General features: G+C 45.2%; 2 protein-coding genes across 5 annotated transcripts in view; both read right to left on the bottom strand.

The window, feature by feature from the left end:
• LOC124408641 (transcriptional activator cubitus interruptus-like) overlaps window positions 1-11,713 on the bottom strand; it is a 66,007-nt gene extending 54,294 nt beyond the window's left edge. Inside the window, exons 1-2 of the mRNA XM_046885734.1 lie at window positions 11,708-11,713; window positions 10,758-10,760 (exon numbers count right to left, since the gene is read on the bottom strand). The gene's annotated coding sequence lies outside the window, so the exon portion shown is untranslated. The remainder of the gene's footprint in view (window positions 1-10,757; window positions 10,761-11,707) is intronic.
• A 1,940-nt stretch (window positions 11,714-13,653) lies between these two features.
• The window catches only part of LOC124408610, a 51,683-nt gene continuing 42,926 nt past the window's right edge, over window positions 13,654-22,410 (bottom strand). For all 4 annotated transcript variants that reach the window (XM_046885657.1, XM_046885667.1, XM_046885676.1 and 1 more), the window contains 12 exons: window positions 21,969-22,358; window positions 21,104-21,865; window positions 18,957-20,846; window positions 18,558-18,871; window positions 17,998-18,427; window positions 17,506-17,802; window positions 17,122-17,374; window positions 16,687-17,036; window positions 16,306-16,600; window positions 15,395-16,095; window positions 14,800-15,189; window positions 13,654-14,567 (listed from right to left, as the gene is read on the bottom strand). In XM_046885657.1, the coding sequence (XP_046741613.1) occupies window positions 14,532-14,567; window positions 14,800-15,189; window positions 15,395-16,095; window positions 16,306-16,600; window positions 16,687-17,036; window positions 17,122-17,374; window positions 17,506-17,802; window positions 17,998-18,427; window positions 18,558-18,871; window positions 18,957-20,846; window positions 21,104-21,865; window positions 21,969-22,358 (6,108 nt within the window). In that variant the 3' untranslated portion in view covers window positions 13,654-14,531. The remainder of the gene's footprint in view (window positions 14,568-14,799; window positions 15,190-15,394; window positions 16,096-16,305; window positions 16,601-16,686; window positions 17,037-17,121; window positions 17,375-17,505; window positions 17,803-17,997; window positions 18,428-18,557; window positions 18,872-18,956; window positions 20,847-21,103; window positions 21,866-21,968; window positions 22,359-22,410) is intronic.

Here is a 22,410-nt window from a genome sequence, read left to right as displayed (position 1 = left end):
AATTCTTTTCGTTTTTATACTTTTTTGTTTCGGTCACTTTATTTTGCGGCTAATTATCAATCACTGTGTTTTATATCGGTTAGCTTGCCGCACATCCTTCACGTCATTCCTTCTTCACCTTGCACGTTTTGTGTCGTGTATTTTCTTACAGGTACGTTGACGAGGCAAACTCGACTGCGACGGCAAGTTTTTCGCGTTTCTTTTTTTAAACACGCCGCGATTTAACCGAGACAACACTCGAAGTGACAGCGACAGTACGAATTCGCAAAGTTGCGGAAAGGGCGAAAATTTAAAGAAATCCAATTTGCCGTTGGAATATGACGTATGTAGGAGCGAAGGGACTCGCGGTTCGATTCGTTGGTAAAACTGAGTCGTCTGGCGTGCGATGCGATGCGATGCGATGCGATATCGTGGGTGGAGAGAAACAACGTGTTTGTAGTTCCGCGTGATGTCGCGCTCCTTACGCTTTGACGGGTATGGCGGTACTGAGTCCTCGGCGATGCGAAGAGAGGGGCGGCCAGGCATTCCCGGCACTCGTTCTCGGCGGCGGCACCGGCTGCCTGGTGGTGCAGTGCGAGTGAGTAGATGAGAGAAAACTGAAAATGAGAGCGAGGGAGAGAGGAACAGCCAGGGGTAGCGCGACGAGGAGAGCAGAGTAGTCCGAGAGTGGCGGCGAGGCGTAGGAGGAGAGGAGCGGAGAGGAGTGGCGAGGAGAAGAGAGGAGAGGAGAGGAGAGGAGAGGAGAGAAAAGGAGAGGAGAGGGCTGAAAGCGCGTGTCAGCTCGACAACTCAACTAGCACCAGCCTCGCGCTGCAACAGCCCAACCGCTCCTCCCCTCCGTCCTTCTTCAGCGGGACAAAGACGGAAGAAGAAAACTCTTCTTCTTCTTCTTCTTCTTCTTCTTCTTCTTCTTCTTCTCTGCGGGACGGTGGACGAGGTGGGGTATCGTTGTTCCCTCTTCGGTAGCGGGGGAGGAAGAAGAAGAAAGAGAAGAGAAACGGAGATAACCGCGACGGTGTCGTTGTGTTGATCAAAGTGAGCTGCATACACAGTCTGCGTGCGCAATTGCGTTTGTGAATTTATTATAAGATTGGCGAGTCTTGAATGAAAACGTGAGGCAGGGGTTGGAAAATTGGATTTCAATATCGGAAATTTGTCTCCATGCTTCTCAACTTTAGGGGGGGGAGTTGCATGTTGTGGCCAGAAGTGCAATGATCGTGATAATCGTAAAAAGTCAAGAAATCGAGAGGATATGCTGTCAGCTCCCAATTGGGGTGATCGAGACTCTTGAGGAGCTAGGAGTAGAGGAATTATGAAAGAACTAATCGTAAGTTCGTTCGTTTCCGCACCGACGTTTAAGTATAGGATATTTATTGCCACATGCCAACGGTGCCGAAGTCCCAATCCGGTGTTGAGTTGAAACAACTTCCGGTGATCCCTGGCGATGTCTTCACCTTATTTCGCCTTTTTCTTTTCTCCTTCTAATTCTCCTTTCTTGTGTATAGGTTACACCCGCAGGGATCTAGAACTAGTTGTCATCTTGCTTATACATACAGCAGGACGTTTTCTGTTTTCACAAGAGTTGAATTTCGCAGTCCCTTCCGCTCCTCGACGTGATCCTTGTTACCATAATCTGAACCATCGAAACTCGACCTTCGGAGTACGCAACTAATTTTTCGATCACCGAATACACACACTCTGGTTCTGTGGGACCCCGTGCTTTTTTCACGGTCTATATCTACCATTTTAAAACTACCCGTCCCATAAACTTGAAGAAATTCTTAGACATTCCTATATATATATATTGTAGAATCAATCCCCGCAGTTCAAATACCTCTTCGCTGGTACCAAATCACCGAGAAAATCATCAGAAGATAAAAAAAAAGGAAATTTCGTGAAAAAGTTGTCATCAGTTTGAAATTGTCTTTTATTTTTTTGGTTAAAAAATGGAGAAACATTCAGGTAAAACAGTGGTAAGAAAGTCGAAACTCGAGGACAACGTCCGACAGATCCTGTCTGTTCTCCGAGGATTATTACAACTCATACCCGGCAATAGGATATCGCTCGGAATCGGAGAACCGCCGTCCGTAGGTACTACGGAATAGAGTCATTAGGTCCTGAAATCGAGGGTGTAGAACTCTTCTCGACGCCGCTAACCGTTACCCACGCAACCACCTACCGCATCGTAATGATTCAATCGAATCCGCGGACGGGCGGGTGACTCGGCCACCTCCACCTGCAGCGTTCGGTCTCTCTCTCTCTCTCTCTTTCCTCATCTTTCTCCCATCCCGTTCACTCTTTTATCCCGCTTCTGCACAGACCGCCGATGTACGAGGTGTGAGTATATAGGTGCTCACCGCTCTTCATGCGGCGTACCAACCAAGTCGAAGCCGCAGGTAACCGCGATCTGGGGGGCGGAGGCGCGGTTCAAAGGGGGGGGGGGGGGGAGGGCCGCCAATCCGGCCCCTCGGCGGCCGCCCTTTCGCCGCGTTTCCCCCCCTCGACTCTCTCTCTCTCTCTCTCTCTCTCTCTCTCTCTCTCTCTTCGTACCAAGATGGAGCAAAAAGCGGTTTCCGACGCGGTTTATGCTATGAGCTCTGTATAGGTATGAAGTACGCGTTTGTATTAAGGATCGGGCTCGTTGTATTAATGTAGGTAACTAACTACGTGTATGCAAGAAGCGCAGGTGCCTCTTTGGGGTGAACGTATACCTAACTACTGGCGTATATTGTATCCTCTTTATTACTTACACACGTCTCCAGGCTTACGTACATATGTATGTTCTCGTGTTGCTCAGCGCGATGTAACGTGTCTACCGCATGTAATTCGGTGTTTGCAAAAACGTTCCTCTCCTCGCTTATGTATTGCGACTGTGGTCTTGTGGCGTAGGTGTGCGGCAACCGTTGGAGGTGCACTGCTGCAGGTAAATCGAATCACACTCGTCTTCTTCACGCAGTATTAAAAGTCTTTCTATACAATCACCGTTTAATGAAGACTAAGTTTATATACATCGACGAGGAATTCTAATGATCTTTCGATTTGAAAGATAATTAAAATTATCTCATTTAAGAGTGTCGTCTGACGTTATCGTATTAACAGCTGATTCAGGTATACGTTCATTTGAATTAATTCTCGTTCAAAATGAAATACTTCTTTTTTCCTTTTCATGGGAACTTTATATTTACGCGCGATTACTGATCTTTCTATGTTAATCGATGTATCAGTTGATAATATCTTACGTAATTTCTCTACGGATGCGTTTTTAATTGCACGACAAATTAAAAAGGTATGTGATAAATTTGGAAACTCACATGCGTAGAGGAAGATAAATCCTGGCTGAACGAGGTGAGAAAATGAACATTTCAATAAAGTTTCGCTGTACGATTTTTTCGTCTGCAGTATTCAATATGTAATTTTAATAACTATAATTTTTCACCAAATTACATGGGATTTAATTGCAAGAATTTTTTTAAATTTTGCAAAAATAAAAATACATACAACATAATTCCAGTCACGTAGTGGTACTCATAAAATGAATTATTATAAACGCTACGGCATCCTTTTGATGCGGTAACCGTTTTGTGGTGAGTAAAAAGTTGATCGATCTTTCTCAAATTTGAATCTCATCATCATCTTCGTCCTATTCATTATCTCCTCAGGGGAAAACTCGTCACTACTGAAATTCTTACTCCCTTTCCAAAGTACCTCCTTCCGCATGGTGGAAAAAAAATGCGCGAAAAAATCAGAGAAAAGGCACCCCGTCGCGAATGACGTCATCTCCGGGATGTCAGCGAAGCCGCCTCGGCATGCGGAGTGACAAACGAGGGAGAATTTTCTCGAGTGCGGCTGTTACAGGCAGTATATATAAGGCAGGCAGTAGTTCGAGTCGCGTCTTCTTCTCTGTCCCCGGGACCCGGCGTTTCCCTCTCTAACATAAGTTCAGCCGGCGGGGCGTTTGCGTCCCAAAAAGTCGTAATCCGAGTATCGTCGGCGTTATTCGTCGCCGTGCGAGCAGCCTTCCCAGAATATCCAGCAGCCAAGCCCCGATAGTTTCCCTCTCTAACTCTCTTTCTCTCTTTCTCTCTTTCTCTTCCCTTAATCTTCCCTTCCCTTCCCTTCCTCGTCGGCGCGGAGCCCTTTCGAGCCCCCTGCGGTTTGCGCTCATTAACCGCCTCCTCATTTTCTCTCTTTGGATGCGTGCGTGCCTGCCTGCCTGCCTGCCTGTTCGCCTGCCTTTTCTCTCTCCTTCCTCCCTGAATTCGTTTCTATCCCTGTGTTGCGTCTCACGCTTCCCTGTATTCCGTGCACGTATAAAACGCGGCGGCTTGCAGGACGGGGCCCGATGGACCCACGCCGGCACGGCGTTCGCTTCTTCTCCCTGCAGGTAAGAAAAGAGCCGCCTGTGCCGACACGCGGGGCGCTAGGCCTCGGGTTATAGTTAGTTATAGACCACGGAGGGAACTGGATTGGACCCAGCTAGCTCAGCTACGCCCTCCTCACCATCCTCAACATCCTCCTCATCCTCCTCATCCCCCCTCCCACCCAACCCATCGTCCGCGGCTTGACGAGATAATTTGTTCCCCTGTTTCCTGGGATTCCCGAAGGAAACTACGTATATTGTATCAGGCAGAGGAATAATATCATTGCCGCTGCTGCACCGACACAGACACAGCGGATCTATGGAAGACCCACCTCGTCCCCCTTCTCCCTCTCTTGATCCTTACGTATTATTATACTTAAGTACGATCTTTGAACTGCACATCGACGAAATATCACAATCATGACACGCATGGAAGGGATTTTTTTTCTCCTTTTTATTTTTACTTCGGAACGAACCGGTATCCCGCCGGTAGTTAGTCCAAGTCTCCTGCACGCGTGGAATTAATTATATATCATATACGTGTGTATCTATATATATGTATGTAGGTATATAATTCGAAACGGGAGCTGCGAAACTCTCGACGAATTGAGACGTTCTCGATGGAATTATATATTTGGTTGTTGTTGTTGCTTTTTTCTTTCTTTCTTTCCTTCTTTTTTTTTTTTTTTTGTTCGTTTTTTGTTGTTAGTATTAGATGTCCTTGTATAAATATTAAACGAACGACGCGAGGAGCCGTGAAACCGGTCGAGTTTAGCCGCACGAAATGCGTCTGTTCTCTAAGGATGTTCGGAGAGGATCCGATTGTCCAGACTTGCTGCCTGCGTCCACCTGTCCTTTATTTATGTATCCTCCTCCGAGTTAGTAGCTCTTCGTTCGTGCAGCTTCCAAAGGACGTGGCGCTTCTAGTCGGGATCGCTCGTAAGCTCGATTATACTTGAGTCCATTTACTCGGGGCTGATGGGGTATAGCTAGCTTCGTTTTACGTTACGCAGGTGTAACGAATCGTTGTGAACGGAGCCTCAAGACCCGCTTCGAACGACGGAGAACCCGCGTATCCTCTGCAATCGTGACTGGGAAGACTGCTGCTGCATCTCCTTCTCATCCTCCTTCTTCTTCTTCTTCTTCTTCTTCTTCTTCTTCTTCGTCGCCGGTATACACGGGATGAAGATGTTCCCAGGCCTAATTGCTATATACATGCTCCGGCATGGTACCGGTCCAGTCGATCGCCCGGTTTACCGGATCTTCGAACCGGAGTAAGTTCGCGCGAGACGTGTGATTGGCCCTCGCAAAACTCCGGAGAAAAATCCGCCGAGGTACAAGCTTGGACGTTTCGATGGACCACCGCGGTTCGGGTGAAAATAAAACTGTCGGAATGTATATATATACAGGGAATTCCATGCGAACTCAACCAACGTCTGAACCTCACTATTTTTGATTTTGTTAAAAAAAAAAATTCTACAATTTTCCCAACTCTGAAACAGGACATTGAATTTCTTCAGATTTTTAATTCAACTGATGTACCAAAAAAAATAAACGAAAACCGATCCATAATGGAAATGGTCTAGAAAATGTTCTAAGTGAAAAATAGATATTTTGAGAATTATTAGAGAATTTCAAAAAAGGTCCTTTTCAAAATCACTGTAAATATTTATAAATAATTGAGCAGTGGAACAAAAAATCTGACAAAAAATTCAAGAAACTATTTCAAAGTTGGGACAGTTGCAATAAATTTTTTTAACTCAATTTAATTTCACATTTTTTGTAGATCAAAGGTCTTTTACTGAATTTTAGAATTTCTTAAAACACAGTAAACCGTTCAAGACATAATAGAATATACTCGTAATATTTGGAAGAAGAAAAAGCCATACGAAAAATTCATAAAAAAAGTTGTAAAATCGTGACTCCTTTTTCATCGCTTCATTACCGCAACTTTACGATCAACTTTATCCTCATCCGAGGGTTCGTTGCTCTGCACTGATTGTATACGTCGACTGTTTAATTGTGTACGTAGCGAGTTCGTGACGCAAAAAAATTTGTAACATCGGGGTATTCGGCACGTAGATTTTTACGCTGCATGCTTTCCGCAGGATCACTGAGTGCTGCACTGCAGCAGCCTTCTTCATGAACTGTGAGAAAAAAGCAATCATCCGGAATGGGGCTGCTGCAGCGCAGTGCTCCATGGCGTTAACCGTGACTATTTTTCATCGCCGAGCTGCACCGCAAGGACGTCGTCCTTCCTGCCCCCCGCCTCGTCGCCCGCCCTCACGGTAATCAGCTAGTCGGTCCCGCACCTGAGGAACGGCACAAAGGGATCAACCTGGCGCTAATTACGAGGATCAGCTACCTCGGCGAAAGCCACCGTGGCGAATTATCTCGGCTCGTAAAGTCAAGGGATTTCATCCTCCCACGACCCCGGGCTCAGGTCGTCACCTTTGCGCATTAGAACTCGACGTAACCCTCGCCGTTCAACCTCTCTTATGAATCACAGACACGTGTGTACGTACATACAATAAGTACATAGGCGGGAGGTTTTGCGGTGGTTTTTTATGCCCCCCTCGCAAGTCTGTTTTGTTTTTTCTTTCTCTTGACCAAGAGAAAAAACAAATCAATCGAAACATGTCTTTGTACAGGTATGTAAACCTCAATTATACATCGGGTATACATGATTATATACGTTATAGTGATTGATATACTTACGCTCGTGAATGTTGAAGGAAAATCTTATTTGATGAAATGTTCATGGCGTGAGCGTGAATTAAATTGCAAGCGCTTTTATTCTATGTCGATATAATGTTATTGAAATCAGGCGTTTTTGGGACTGGTTTGAGACTGATTGTGTACAGGATCTTCATTGATACTGGAAACATCATCACGATTATTAACCGAATTGGAAATTTTTCAAATCTAATTTACAATCGTTCCTTAAATTTTAGAAACAACTCACTCACTGTAATCATATAAGTTTTTTCTTCGATAAGAATTCTTACACATATTCTTCCGTTTAAAGAAAAGATCTTGGTTCGTTTTTTTTCTCGCAATATTTTTTTCATCATCGTACCGGCCATAATCAACGAACGAAAATTCTTATCAGCTCCATTGAGAGAGGAATGTGAATTGATTGAACAGAAGTCGACGATTCGTTGTGTCGATGCATGGTTTTTGCGCAAAGACAAAAAGCTTGTACAGAATTGTTAAATCGACTTTATCGGATGATCTCCCTTTACTTGATGCATATTCTACGTACCGATCCCTTAACAACAGTTAAAAAAAATTTCATACTACAGACACTGATCTCCTAAGCGAATAATCTTGCAAAAACAAACTTAAATTCCCAAAACAGAATTTTGTTTCACCCGTTTCCTCACCATGAAGATGCAGCTTATGTCAACAAACGATGCGGTAATCTGGAAAGTAAGAAAAAAAAAAAAAAAAAGCAAAAGCTATAGAATTTCACTGCAGCCGGAAACCGTGTCTAAACATCGAACTGTAGATCGAAAATACCACGGTGATTTTTACGGTTCAACTTGTTAACGTTGCAAAGATACGAGGGGCAAGTGAAAAGGCGTCGCCTTTTCTTTCACCTTTTTGGCCGTTTTCCGCTTCCCATTACCCTTATTTCTTTCTCTTTTTTTTTCCTCATTCTTCTTTTTTTTTTTTTTCATCTTCAATAGGTCCTCACTGGAAGGACCAGCCCGAAAGGTTTCCATTGGTTGTACATGTATAGCTAAATCGCGAAAGATATCGGGGGCAGATATATAGGTTTATATATGTATATATAGGTACATATAGGTATAGGTAGAGGAAAGTTGGACTCTTTTTAGTCAATCCCTGGGGTATAACTCGGGACTCCGCCTTTGCCCTGCGCATAGTTACCACTGCCGAAAACCGAGGTAAGGACGGTCCGGTATTATCTTGCTTCCGAGATTTCTCTTTTCAGAAAGCATAGGTATGTGTATAGGTGTGTATGACATGGAGATGTGTGTGTGTGTGTGTGCATAAGAGGCGAGGCTTTGACGCGGCGATTCGGGTCCAGCCGCGTCTCTCTCGAAGTAGCATAATGGTCGACTTTGCCCTTTGTCAGGGTGATTCAGGAACGAACGGGCCCCGCAGAGTCTCGACGTCTTCATTAGGCCCCAAGGGGCCGAGAAACCTGCTGCAGCCGGGGCCTGGAGAATAGCGTGGCACATAACGAGCCGAGGGAGCTAGGAAGTCTGCGATCCTGCTCTTCGCGCCGGCAAAAAGGCCGCCCTAATGCGGCCTCCGGCCTCCAGATACAGGTAATAGCTATATCTAGGACTCCCCAATTCTTGTATACACACACCGAACGGCGTCAAATTATCCAGTTACCAGAGGAAATAAATCGCTCGTCGCTTTCCCGCGCCGCAGGTGTCACCCTGGAACCTACCAACCGCCAACCGCCAACCGCCTCCACCATCCCGGATCTTCCTGCTTTCCTGTCTATATAACAAGGGGCGAGAACCTCGGTTCTATTATATAGGTATCACTAGGAATTTGCTCCTAGGTGCAATGACGGACACGGTTTTCAGACCCCACGCGGACCGGATTGTTTTCTCTTACTATTTTTGACGGACGGACCCAACGAACCAGGAATTTCTTCCTCGAACCGTAATTATTCTTAACATTTCTCGGCAGTTCTGGTGGCTCCGTGGAATTGCACAGGACGCTTATGTACCTACTACTGCTCTGTACGCGATATCCTCGGAAGATGTATAATTGGATTTTATATCCATTGGCAATCGGTTCTCAACTATCATCATTCGGTTGTAATATACCTTCGGAGAAAAGGGGAGTTTGGTTGAAGTTTATGAGGGGAAAAAATTGTCGGTTTTACTGACCTTGTTCATTCGTTTTAAGTTTATTACTTTTTAGTCCATCTTTCTATCGTTCCATGACAGATGAACTCATTTTTAAGAAATACAAAAACGTGTCTAAAATTCAAGAGAATATACGCTACTTGTCGATTCAAATTTTCGATCTCTGATTAGGAATTACGGTGAAAAATTCGGATAGAAAAGACGTAGAAATTCGTTTGTTTTCGCCACGTCGTTCGACAATTCCCGTCCACTAGTTCCGGCAATAATTTAACCACACGTATTGCACAATAGTATAAAAATTGAAATAATTCTTGGGCATGGATTTAAATTCGAGACGATGTAGGTTTTGTATTTGAAAAATAGGGAAGAGCGTGAAGTATATAACTATTCTTTAGTGTGCGAGGTGTATTTAATTATATTTCGAACGATACAAGGCTGACGGAATAATGCTTCTACTACTGTACACTCTGCAGGATGTTAAATTGCAATAAATGTGACGTCGAAGTGTTTTCGAAGTGTGAAATCAGGACGTCAACTGCAGTAGCAGGTAGTCAATTCTTGCGGGCACTTAACGAGCAAACTGTAAATGCATCTTCCACGCACCACCACCTTCGACTTATCCTATCTCCAGCTCACCTACCTCTCCCAAGGTATAGGAAGGTACAACACGTAACTGCAAAGCACCCTGGACCGTGAAACTTTCGACACAAGCTGTGCTCAGCGTGCTCTGATGCCAGGTAACCCTCTAATTAGTAGCTAGTATACACGCGATTTTAGTGTACATACATACACAGCTGAAGGTAGGTAGGTATACGCAACGGATATTCGGTAATTTCATACACGAATTGGTCCACATCTGAATAATCCTGCGGGAACGCGCTGTGCGCAACACACATGTGCTTAACTGAGCGGTTCAGTCGAGCGAGAAAAAACCAAGAGAGATAGAGAGAGTGAAAAACGGAGATGAAAGAAAGGAGCGAGAGAAGTCTAGGCAAGGATGCAGTCCAACGGACCCACCGAACCCTTACCGAGCCTCCTCAGGATCCTTCCGCGAATCATCCTCGAAGCTGGGCAGCAGAGGTTCTCCACCGTTTGCGAAGCGGGGGGCATCCTTACCGCCATCACGATACCCTTACGGCCGAGAACCACGGTCTGGTGTTTTAACGGAAAAATTTTGAAACGCTGGAATCTGCGGGGGGTCACGCAAGGGCCCGGGCTACGGACCCACGCTGCTCGGTCAGGTGCGTCTCGACTCGGTCCAGCGGCCCCCTTTGCCTCGCGGCCACTCTCCGTCAGGGTCTCCCCTCCGCGAGGGATAGCCACATCGCGCGGGCGTGGCTTCGCTGGAGAGAGAGGAGCCCTAAGGAGAGGAGAGGAGAGGAGTTACACCTTTTGCCACCTGTCGGCCATCCGCCGGGCGGGGCAGCCGAACCTGAGGAACGACTCGCAGCGGCCGTGCCGAGGGACTGGCTCCAGGGAAAGAGATGAATTTGTGACTTCTTGCCTCGCCCGTCGCCGCCGCCGCCGTCGCACTTGACGACTCACTTCACTCTTACCAACGTTTACCGCTTCCACGACTTACACCCAGCTTCACGTCTTATAGGTTCATAATCAGCATCCTTCCTCTATAATCCTTATATCCTCCAGCAGGGATAGTCCGGATTCCTGCAGTATTGAGCATCCGAGGATTTCATGAGTCTCGAGTACCTCGCAGCTTCTGGATTGACCGACTCCTGCGGATTCCTGCGGTACTAAGCATCCACTTGAGTCCCAAGTATACCAGAGCTTCTGGATTGACCAACTCCGCTACTACCTCACACCATATTCCTGCATATATATATGGCTGTTACAGTTTTACGTAGATATAACGGGAATATGAAAGTGCAGCTTCTTGCACGGTACTGTCGAATGGGATTTATCATGCCGTATTATGTCTATCTCGCTCGTTCATGTTACACCCCGTACGCATGTGTGGATCCAGGTATGCATTCCGTGGACCCGGCCGCATACATCTCCTCCACCTTTCATCTCTCGGCTCAGTTTTTAGTACGGCGCATCGAATCTGGTACCACGTACCGCCGGCACGTCTCTGCTTTTTGTTCGCGTAGCGATCAAGTTGTCGTCGTCCTAACCCCGTCTTACCCCTCCACCACCCTCGCCCCATCTTCCGTCGACGATATCCTCTTCGTCGTGTACCTTAGCCCCGGTATACTCGACTCCCTTCTTTCCTTTGAGAGAAAAATTTGAAAAGCCTGTATTCTTTCTTTCTCTCTCTCTCTCTCTCTCTCTCTCTTTCTCTCTCTCGCTTCTCGTAGTCTTACACCCACCTTCCCTGTTGCATCGCTGCTCCTGCAACGGGGAGCTGCAACAGTGTGTTGTGTTGTACTGATGTGGCGAGCTATCGACGTGTGTACAGGATGGTAGGGGAAAAACAGCTTCATATTCACGGCGGTTATGTAGGTGCCCACCTCTTTCGAACTCGAGAAAACACGCTCGGAAGAGCAACGAAGAAATTCTCCTTTACAGAGTATTAAGCGTCATGCTGGTTTTAAAAGCGTAGACGGTTTCGTTCTTCTTCGTACCTACATGTATAAAACATCACCCGAAACTTCGTGACGTGTTGCAGGTTTTTTGTTGTTTCTTTTTTTTTTTTTTTTTGTTTTGTTTCTAATCTGACTCGGTTACCTTTACTCTATGAAAATTGATCGAAGTAAGGTTTGCCTCTTTATTTTTGATAGGTCAGGGTGATTGTTTTCACTTGAAAAGATATAAGGTGATGTCGATCAGCGAACCAATCGTTTAATTATATTTCAATCTCTCCGTTGTTGCTCGCTTCTCATTTTTCACGTGTTGATGTACCGTCAAGGCGCACGGTATCTTACGATCGCGATAAGCAGAGTCCTGGTTGAGATTTGTATGAATATTATGAATACATGGTTGTTCAACTGTCTCTTTAAAGTAGTGAGTGAAAATTTCTACGATCAATTGTGTGAATTACACACATATAAATTTCATTGGTAAAGAGTTGCAGAGCTTTAGATCTAATTGGACAAATTGAAGCAAATATCCGTCCAAATATTTACAATATGTGACAATCGATAGCGAGGAAATTCGATGAGTTTTTAGATATCGACAGTCCAATTTAACGTGGGGAAAAGGTGGTCGGAAAAATTGTATTAACGTCTGCAACAAAGATACGTCAGTTTCAAAGTAGTAAATGTAACGATAAATTTTTTCACTAATGAATGAGTAAAAAGGATTTCACAGTTATTTTACATTGTTAGTTTGTATTAAAATTTGACAAGTATACAGACGTTCTATACATAGATATTACACATATATAGACGCATGGGCGTACATGGTATGGGCGTATGTATAACATACACGCATACGTGTGGATGCCTGGTATACGTATAGATATGAAAAAATACACAGTACAATGTGAAGTATAAAATAATATTATACTATGCTAGTACGGTAGAAGCGCTTTTGGAGGAGACATTATAATATGTACAACAGAATTATTGTTTACGAATTCTTCGCTTATTTTTTAGGTATAAATGTAGAATTCTATACGTGTGTATGTTGCATAACATATATATATATTTGTCATTTTAACGCGTCCTATACGTATAATGTCGTTTAACTCGATCTCCTTCAGCGAACGTAAAATATACGTGTTTTCAATAATTCTTCTGCTCGACGACGACGTTGCGCGGCTTCGTTCCACTTACAATTAATTCTCTTTCGGTTATACATATACTCTCTACAGCAATACACAGTTTTGTCAATTTTGTAATGAGTATACATTTATATATATATATATATATATATATATATATATGTATATATGACTACCGCGTTGTCCAATTGCTGGAGAGCCGGGCAATATAAACTAAATGGGTTTACATATATTTACTTACATCTTATTATGAGTGGGCGTGTGTACATGTACTATATAAACTACGTAAACAGTAGCAACAGCAATATTAACAAGAAAAAAAAAATAACAACAGCAACAGTTACGGCAGTATAAAACGACAAGAACATAAGATTTTTGCCACTTTGTCGGTATTTTCTACTGCATATATAATTATACAAAGATGTAAAGAGGGGGAGGAATCGGTTATATATATCGGGTATATTTCATGCGTTTGATAAAATGGTTGTAACATATGACAAAATGTGAACTTTTTTTTTTTTCGCTACTTCACTTCATTTTAGTTGTCTTGTCAATTCTTTATTTCCGTTGTTAAATTTTTTTTTTTTTCTATTTCTTTTATAAATTACATTGATTGTTAAATCTGCTATGTATAAAGCTAAACGACGTATCGGTATATTATTTCGTTTATTTTGACATTTTCATTCCTCTGCTTGAGTCATTTTTTTTTTTCAATCTAGGCACAAGTTTCAAAAAACTATGATACTCTTACAAAAGAAAGTACCCTTCTACTGCTCTAAACGCAACTACTAGCGAATAAAATCGTCTTTTCAGTTCAGTAATTATCCACGCGGGTAGAATAATAATAGTAATAATTATGTTTTAAAGAATCAACTATTACATTCGTCTCGTCGTTTCCTTTGTTCACTTGTACATTTTGGCACAAATTTTAACGTGGCTGTACAGCGCCCAATAAAACGTGTACCCGTACCTTCAGCTCGGCGCATACTACACGGCATAAAAAATAATATGTTAATATTGTCGTGGGTTAAATGTAATTTTAATTATTATATATATATGTATGCATACGCGAGCTGGGTGCCTATCGTTAAATTCAGTATCCCCTATACAATAATAGATACATGCATATATATGTATAAAAAATAAACTCATTGTTTTTTCTCGTAATATGTATACATAAATAAATAGTCGCATCTGGATATACATAGATACATGTAAAATATATAGTCATGTATACCCGTAAATATATATATATATATATATATATATATATATATATATATATATATATATATATATATACGTATATAAATCTAGATAAGTACCGGGTATAGGTTGTTCAGGGATATATCGGTGACGTGGAATTCGGTAAGGAGATAAGGAAGAATGGCGCTGGAAGGGTGCGGTAAGGGGAGGGAGAGGAAGGTGTTCAAGGGTATTATTTGGCAGCAACGAATTTAGTACTTGTAGTTTTGTGTGACATTTCTCGCAGCTTAACGGCTTGCGTCGTGGCGCGTGCGTGTTGGTTTGGCACTCGGCGAAGCATCTTTTCACTCTTTTCTTCATTCTTCGTCCCTGACAGTTGTCAAACTAATACAGGAAGATCAGCTTCGCGTTTCTCCTCGCCTGAGTTTTACAGCGAGTCAAAGTTTGACTCCCTGTCGCTGGCCTTTTAACCGAAATAAGGAGAGAGAAAAAAAATGGTTATTATCGATGAGTCAATTGGGCTTGAAATTGATTTACAGCAGGCGAAGGGTCGACGGTGAGTCCAAGCCAAACGGACAACGTCGCACCCTACCGCAACAGAATAAAGACTCCCTATCTCCACTTCCGGGAGTACCTGTACTCCGAATTATCCACGAAATGCTTCTTTCACCTATTATTTATCATTCATGTCTTACCCGGTCCGGATCAAAGAACGGCGGCCTCTGTGCCGGCATCCTAAGAGTGCCACCAACGTCTCGCTCTGCCATGGTGTGTCCGTCGCTCGCATTGTCTCTGGGTTCCCTGCTGCTTCGTCGGTCCGCAGCCATCTTCGTTGGGGGCTGGATCGTTGTTTCGCCGCACGATCTTGCCAGGGTGGAACCGACCTCTGCAAGGTCCAGCCGAAGCAGTTTCGTCGGTGCTTGGATAGTTGTCTCGCCGCAGGACCTCGCCAAGGTCGAACCCTGGTCACCCCGTAGAACGTCACTCGTTCGCAGAATCTTTGTCGACGTTTCTACCGTCGTTTCGCCGCATGAACGTGCTAGCGTTGATTCAGTGTCCGCCTGGTGAGTCACCGTCGCGGAAACCTGATGTAAAAACATTGTTTGCATTGTGTTACGAGTGGACGATTTAGGAATTTAGTCGATAATTTCGGAATCAATGTAATTTCTAGAGGATGGTATTCACAGGGAGTCGACCATTGACCCATTTGTCAGCTAATGTATTTTCCAACTTCTGGTGTTCACCCAATATATTATGAGTCCAATTTCCAAAGTTAACGTTAAAACTCACCTGGAAACCAGCACTGACAAGAGCGCCAGGTGGATGGCTCGCCGTAGGTGGATTTCGAGCCGTTTGCTGGGGGTCCAGGATCATCTCCTTGCAAACGGAGTCCCTTTTTCCTGCTAGGCTCGATTTTCTCGTCTCGGGATGAGGCCCGTCCTCCAAGTAGCTGAGGAGCTTGCGTTCGTCCATGACGAGGTTGGTTGCCGGAGGCTTGCAGCTGGCAGGAGACTGCGGTGATTGGGGTGCCGAACGGTACTTGGCCCGGGGTATCATCACGGTCAAAGACCTGTCTCGTTGTTCGTCGGTTGGTGTGGCGCCCATGTTAGATCTCACACTGTCGCGAGGACGAGCGAGAAGCGCTTTGCCTCGAAGGGGTCGAGGATGTGCAGGGATGCTGGGAGCGGCGGGGATGAAACTTGGAGGTGTTCGCTTTGCTCCTGATGGTCGCTTTCCCGGGGGAGCTGGTGCAACAGTTTGCGGCGGCGCAGGAAGGACGTGTGGTACGTGGTGCGGAATCGTCGCCAAATCAGCCGCGCTTCCTTCGCTGCTGGTGTCACCCCCGTTACCTCCCACCGATATCATCGCTCGGCGATCTCCGGAACGGTTGTCAGATCTTCGCCGTGGTCTTCCAACACAAGCGAGGCCGACACACACACCCAGAAGTGCCAGCAAGATGATGCCAGTGGTTACCAAGGCGATCAAAAGGACTGTTAAAATTTAATACATTTAAAGATCGAGGGGTTGATCGGTTTTTACCCCTTTCGATGTGGTAGAAATGGAATTTTACCCTTTGCTTTGTCATATTCTATTCATTTAATTAATATTCATTCAAGAAAGGAAACGAAATGAAAGGAAATGAAACAGGGAACGCCTCTGACGGGACTTCATTTACAAGAGAACCTAAACTACGTTGGTACCTTTGAGGTTGACCTGGCAGCGTTGTCCGCTGTGCCATGGGAAACACTCGCAGACTTCCTGACCGTTGGTGTTCATCACGCAGTGTCCCTTGTTATTGCAAGCGGCACATCCAAACGGCGCCTGAGAACAGACTCTTCCGGGATAGGTCGGCAGGTTATCAGAAAGATCAGCCCAACCCTCGCGACATGAACACTGATAGGATCCTTGACGGTTGAAGCATGCTGCATGAGGTGAACAGTCATGATGAGGTCCGCCTTCCTCGGTAGCGCATTCGTTGAAGTCGAAGGCATGGATCTTGAAGAATAAACGAGAAAAACGTAAATAAGAAGTCTCGCTGACACATCTGCAGTAAGGTGCTGGAAGTTGGCCAAGGACCTCACCGTTTCAAGATCCTTGGATGCATAAACCTCCGTTCCTCCGAGGCTGTAGTTGTTGCCAACAAGGTATTTCCGGACAACTTCCTTGAGTCGCGTATCGCTCGCATTCTCGCTGAGTTGAACGTGGAACTCGACGCTCGTATCCGGGTCTGATGTGAACCGGGCGACGTCCAGTCCTCTGTAGATGTCCCTCAGGTCACTCTGCATCATCGTACGGTCCAGAGCCTCTTCCGTAGGGCCAGTCAATTTTTTGTAATCACTTGACGTTGTGTCATTCAATACGACGGCGTACACCGAAAACGGATCTCTGCCAACGCGGTCGAGTCCGACACGCAGGGTGTACGTATAGATTGCTAGATATATTTAAAAATCAAGTGATATTGTTTAATATTGAAATGATTAATGCAGCGATGAAAAGCTGAGGAATATTCTACTCACGCTTGCAAGGACGGTCAAGGAACATTCGGGCGAATCCTGGTCGGCACACACATTTATTATCGTTGTCGACTTCGGCGCAGATCTCCGCCTTTGAGGTTTTGCATTCTGGCACACATCGACCTGCGGTTGATTCACGTGGAAAGGCTGGTGCTCCAAGGATACCGCCTGCTAATACTCGATGGATTTCATTGCCACCCGGGTCCTGCTCGTCTCTGGTAGCTTCGATGTCCTCATCTCCATATTCAGCTTCCACCTGTGGGATATATTCAAGCATTATCTTCTTTCTTCCAATGAACATACGGTAAGAATGGTCAGAAGCGTTTAGGATTTTCCCATCAACATTGGTACAAACGGTACTATGGATTGTCAAATCGTTCCATTTACCTCCTCCGCTCCGGGCTGGGGAGGTGTCTGATCGCTCATCACGACGAATATCGACTCGTTGTCTGATGGTGTCTGAGGTACCGAAACTGGAACTTGAGTCGTTGGTCGCAGAACAGTGGAGGAGGATACGATGGTTGTCGTGCGTGCTGGCTGCAGTAGTGTTTCCGTTACAGTCTCGACCGTGGTCGAGGTGAGGGTGCGTGTTCGCAAGAGTGTCCTTGTCGTTGATGATGATGCCGACGCGACTCTGGTCACCATGTATAATACGGTTTCTCGGTCCGTCTCGTTACGGGTTGTCTGTAATACACGATAAAGACATATAGGTAAACGCAGGTTTAAATGTTCTCAGAACTCGCGGCAGCTTTTATATTGACCAAGATCAAAAATTTACTGAAAACATGATGAACAAGCGGTATAAAGAGATCAATGCTCTAGCGCACCTCTTGTCACCTTTTAACCTTTGTATCGATGACTGTTCAATTGATAACTTACCTCTGCGCTTGTTTTACTGTATTGAGAGTTTTCGGTCCGCAGGGTTGTAGTAGTTCGAATTTCAGGCTTTTTGGTTTGTGTTGAAGTTTTCAAAGGTGCCTCGTGGATCTTTGACGGAGATTTTGTTACTGCGACGGTTTCGGCCGGCTTTATACTTGCGAGGGACTCAGTTGGCTCAATTGCGAACGATGATGTATCGGTCTCTTTGCTGGGCTGAAGTAGAACTGGCCTTTCTGATGCTCCAGAAAGTTTTATAGTTGTAAGATTACTTGTGATTATTTGAGACACCGTGGTCGGTAACCTAGTTTGTTGTACTGTTACGCCGGAAGTCGAGAATTTGCTTGGTTCCATCTGATCGATAAGAAGTGGTCGCAGAGTCGTACTGGATGACCGTAGACTCGTTAAGGTGAATGTTGGTTGAATTGACAATCTGTGGAAGGATGTAAAATTGTGAAACTCTGAGCTCTAAGTTCAGGAATTCATTTACTATTATTCAATGATAATCATAACATTCTACATATTTTTTTGTTAACTCCACCCATCACCGTAGCCGTTCATACCTGGATACTGGTCTTGACTCGAACGGCCTTGCTGTGTAGATGCTGACACGTTCTGATTTAGTTATCGTCGGTGAAATTATCGAAGGTGTGGTAGATGCTGAAGTTCCATGCATCTCGATAATTGCAGGCAAGTCGACAGTTCCGTGAACGACGGGAATCTCTGCTTCAGAGTCTTTTAGTGAAGTAACGTGTGACGTGGGCATGGCTGACGCGATGCGGAAAGAGCCTGAAACAGCGACTGCTGGTCGTTCGGTTGCCGCTTCTTGTGAGGGGCGTGACGAAGTCGGGAAAATTGGTGCTGGAGGAACCATGTCCTGAACAAGCAAAAGATGAAATGCAATTTTTGTTAGCACCATTTAATAATGTAGAGCAAAAAATATAACAGTTTAAGCGATCTACCTGTGATAACAGTTCAACTAGGAAAGGCCGTGCTGCAGTGGTGGTGGATTCTTCGAGGGGAATATACTTCGGAGGTGGTGGCGATAGTCCCACAACTTCCGTGGGTAATGGTGGTGGCTCGAGTCCTTCGGTTTCAGGAGCATTCCCGTTCCCACCACCTTTGCTGCCTTGGAAGACGATTTGCGGCCTCAGAGGAGGTGGCATCATATCTCGATATGGAACCCTTGGCCTTGGTCTGTTCTGTGAAATCCCCGGATACACTTGTGTCACCGAGTGACTATTGTTCTTGCTGATCTTCATCGAGTCTTCTCGATTAATCGAAGTTTCTACAACGAGTGGCGGAGCGGTGATATTTGTTGGCAAGGCTGTCAAATGTGGTAGCGTCTTCTTGGTCGTTGTCGTCCCTGAGAACATGCTAGGCGGTCTTTCCGTCTGCGTATCACTGCCTTCGTTATCATCACCCGTTGCTTCCACCGGCATGGAGAATTCCAGCTTTCCGTGATTATTGGTCTGTTGCAAATGCTGAATGTCGTGTCCCGGAGTAGCCAGCGAGGGCCTTGGTTTCGCTACGTCATTTGAATGGCTAGGGTAACTGTGGTGAACAAATCCAGATCCCGTTTTGATCCTGGTATCAGAGGGTTGCACCAGTTGGTACGATGACTCAGCCAAATTAAGCTCAGTTTCAGAATTATTTTCGTAATAAGTTCCAGATCCCAGCGAATTTGGACGCGATTGATTTCCAATCAGCGTGGTAAAGTCTTTTTCTGCACCTGGTTGAGCGGGCGGTGCTAGTGCTGGTGAAGGTTGAGGAGGCATTGTCATTATGTCTGGCGGTGCAGAGGCTGGTTGGGGACGTTTGTTTTCTGTCCCGGGCATACGATGCGGCCCAAACGGCCCTGGAACTTGGTGCTGTTGCTGATGAATAACGCCTGCGATGGGAGGGGGCTTCAGATCCGTTGCGTCACCACGGTCTATGGGGTTTGGGGTTGACATTGGAGGTTCGCCATTCTCATTTCGTGGTGGAAGCACCATCTGATGCGTGTTCGGTTGTAGCCCGACTTTCTGGTTGCCGTGATAGCCGAATGGAACACCTTGGACGATATTGTGTCTGATCGGTGGTCGTTGGGTTTCTCGCTGGTTGTAGCCGTACGGTCTGATCACATTGACGTGGCTGTCAACGTAGACGCCAAATGGTTTTCCCGATATGATCATTGGATTCTCGTAAGGTCTTTTACCTTCGTAAAAATTCTGTCGGAAGGGCATTCCCTGTACGATGGCTGGTTCGCGATCACGATGGGCGAAAGGCACCCCTCTATTTAGTAACAAAGTATTATGACTTTGTTGTTGATGTTTTTGTTGCTTTTGTCCATAAGTAAGATTTCGCTCCACCTCAAGAGGTTTTCCGCCGATAGTAGTTATAGAGCCTACGCTTCCCAAAAAGTCGTCGCTTCCCGCAATGACATGGTTCCCAGGAACATTCAGCTCAGAGTCAGAATCGTTCATAGTGTCTGGTTCAGGGGGCATGTCACCCCGAGTCGGCACTCGCTGAGACTCGCTGCTCACAGAATCGTTGGACAACGAGGATCGCTCTGTCTGGGTATTTACCATCCAGATTGCAGGCACCTGATCTTCGTCATTTTGAGGTAAGATTTCCCCGAAACTCTGAACTTCAGGTTTCACTGTTGGCAGGCGTGGATAATACGAAGTATCTTCAGGCCTCGCTTTCGGGTCCGTTGATGGATCGTGGTATTCGATTGCACCGGTTGGAACATTTTCCCCTGTGCTCTGTAGTACAGCTGAAGCCTCGGTAGCCCCAATTTTTACTGGGTCAATCTTGTCCATGTGATGGTCATGGTTAGTTTCAGAATCTCGGAGCGAGTTCACTTGGAACTGTAAAAGAAAGGAATTTGAATGTATTATACAACGTGCGTTCTAAGTAACTTTACATCTGTCCAACTTTCATTTTTTTAAATGTCAGTAATAAAATGGTGAAAGGATAATCTGTCAAGTTGAATATAAACTTTTTGCGAATCGACAAGGTTCACTAGAGAAAATCACTTCGATCAGTGATGCTGTTTTTTGTCTACGACTTTTTAGCTCAAGTTGCTCATGGTTGAGAAAATACATATTACTATGACTACTCATACCGGAGGTGGATGAAGTATTTGAGAAACGTCTGTTTCCTTAGAGCTGATTGGAACAGTTTCCGTATTAGTAACAATGATATCATTCACGATGACCGAACCACTATGAGTTTGAGATGGCTCTCTGATGAATGTATTCTTCGTTGGACTCCAGTCTGGAGGGACTAGATGAGTGTCAGGTTTTTTGGTGTTTTGTCTGTAGGGAGATTGCGATGATGAAGAGGGGTGTTGGGGGGGCTGCGCAGATGGATACTGCGGCTTTTTAGCAGGATGAGCCCCAGGTCTTCCCATATAAATTTCAGGACCATGAGGATTCAATGTGGGTCTGCTCATCGACGGTCCAAAGTGTCCAGATGGTCGCTGCTGAATTATCGTTTGCGCTGCAGACTGAGAAAGCGCTGGTTTTCGACCTCTTTCCAATTTCCAGCTCTGACTATTATTTAGCACCTCATTTACAGGTCGTAAATCTCCAGGCTTGCCAAGCAAAATATATCGGTGTGGTGAAGTTTCAACCTCGGTTCTCCTAGGTGGAGACGTTGCTGGCGGAGCAACTGGTCTTCGATATACTTGATTGTAGTCTCTCACTGCAGTTGTTCCCGGGTGCACTAGGATCTCGGTATGACCGTGACCGGGGCGTTCTTGGTGTGTCAAAGGGCGTCCTCCAGGTGACTGGGGTAAAGGTTTGAAATTGGATTGTGGTGACGGTGGGGGAACCATGTACTCTGATGGATCACCTTGGCCCAAGTATTGCGGTGAATGCTCCACCTACAAAAAAAAGTAATCATTGTCTTTCCATTTACCAGCGTCTATCCTCCTGTCTATCAGTCTGAAGATGTGAAGAATTCGTTACTTCACTTATACCACTCACCTCTTGCGCCCCAGTAAAACCAGGTGCTACTTCTGGTTCGGGATAAGGTGAGGGATCATCAAAATACTGTCCAGTTATGTGTGGTTCGTTGGTGTCGCCGAATATCAACGCTTGATTTCCGCCTTGGGGAATAACCACGTTAGCGACTTGGCTTGGTTGAATGTTAACGAGCAGTGGCTGCCCAGTGTCTCTGTCGATGACGTGCGGTACCACGTGACGAATTATACTCGTTGGTTCTGGTGCTTTCGGTTGCAGGGAACTTTCGATAACAGTGTTACCTGGGAGTAGAGGATCCCTTTGTGCCCATGGGGGTCGCTCGTGATTTTCCTTCACCAACTGATGCTCACGGTGGTTGGACCATGAATTCGGTTTACCCAAAGAACCGTGAATCTGTAATGCAAAATTACTTGTTACGTAATAAAATATTATTCGGTTATATGTA

This window comes from Diprion similis, chromosome 1 (genome assembly GCF_021155765.1).
Source record: "Diprion similis isolate iyDipSimi1 chromosome 1, iyDipSimi1.1, whole genome shotgun sequence".
Taxonomy (NCBI): domain Eukaryota; kingdom Metazoa; phylum Arthropoda; class Insecta; order Hymenoptera; family Diprionidae; genus Diprion; species Diprion similis.
Note: the sequence above shows the minus strand (reverse complement) of the source record. Positions and strands in the feature narration are given on the sequence as shown.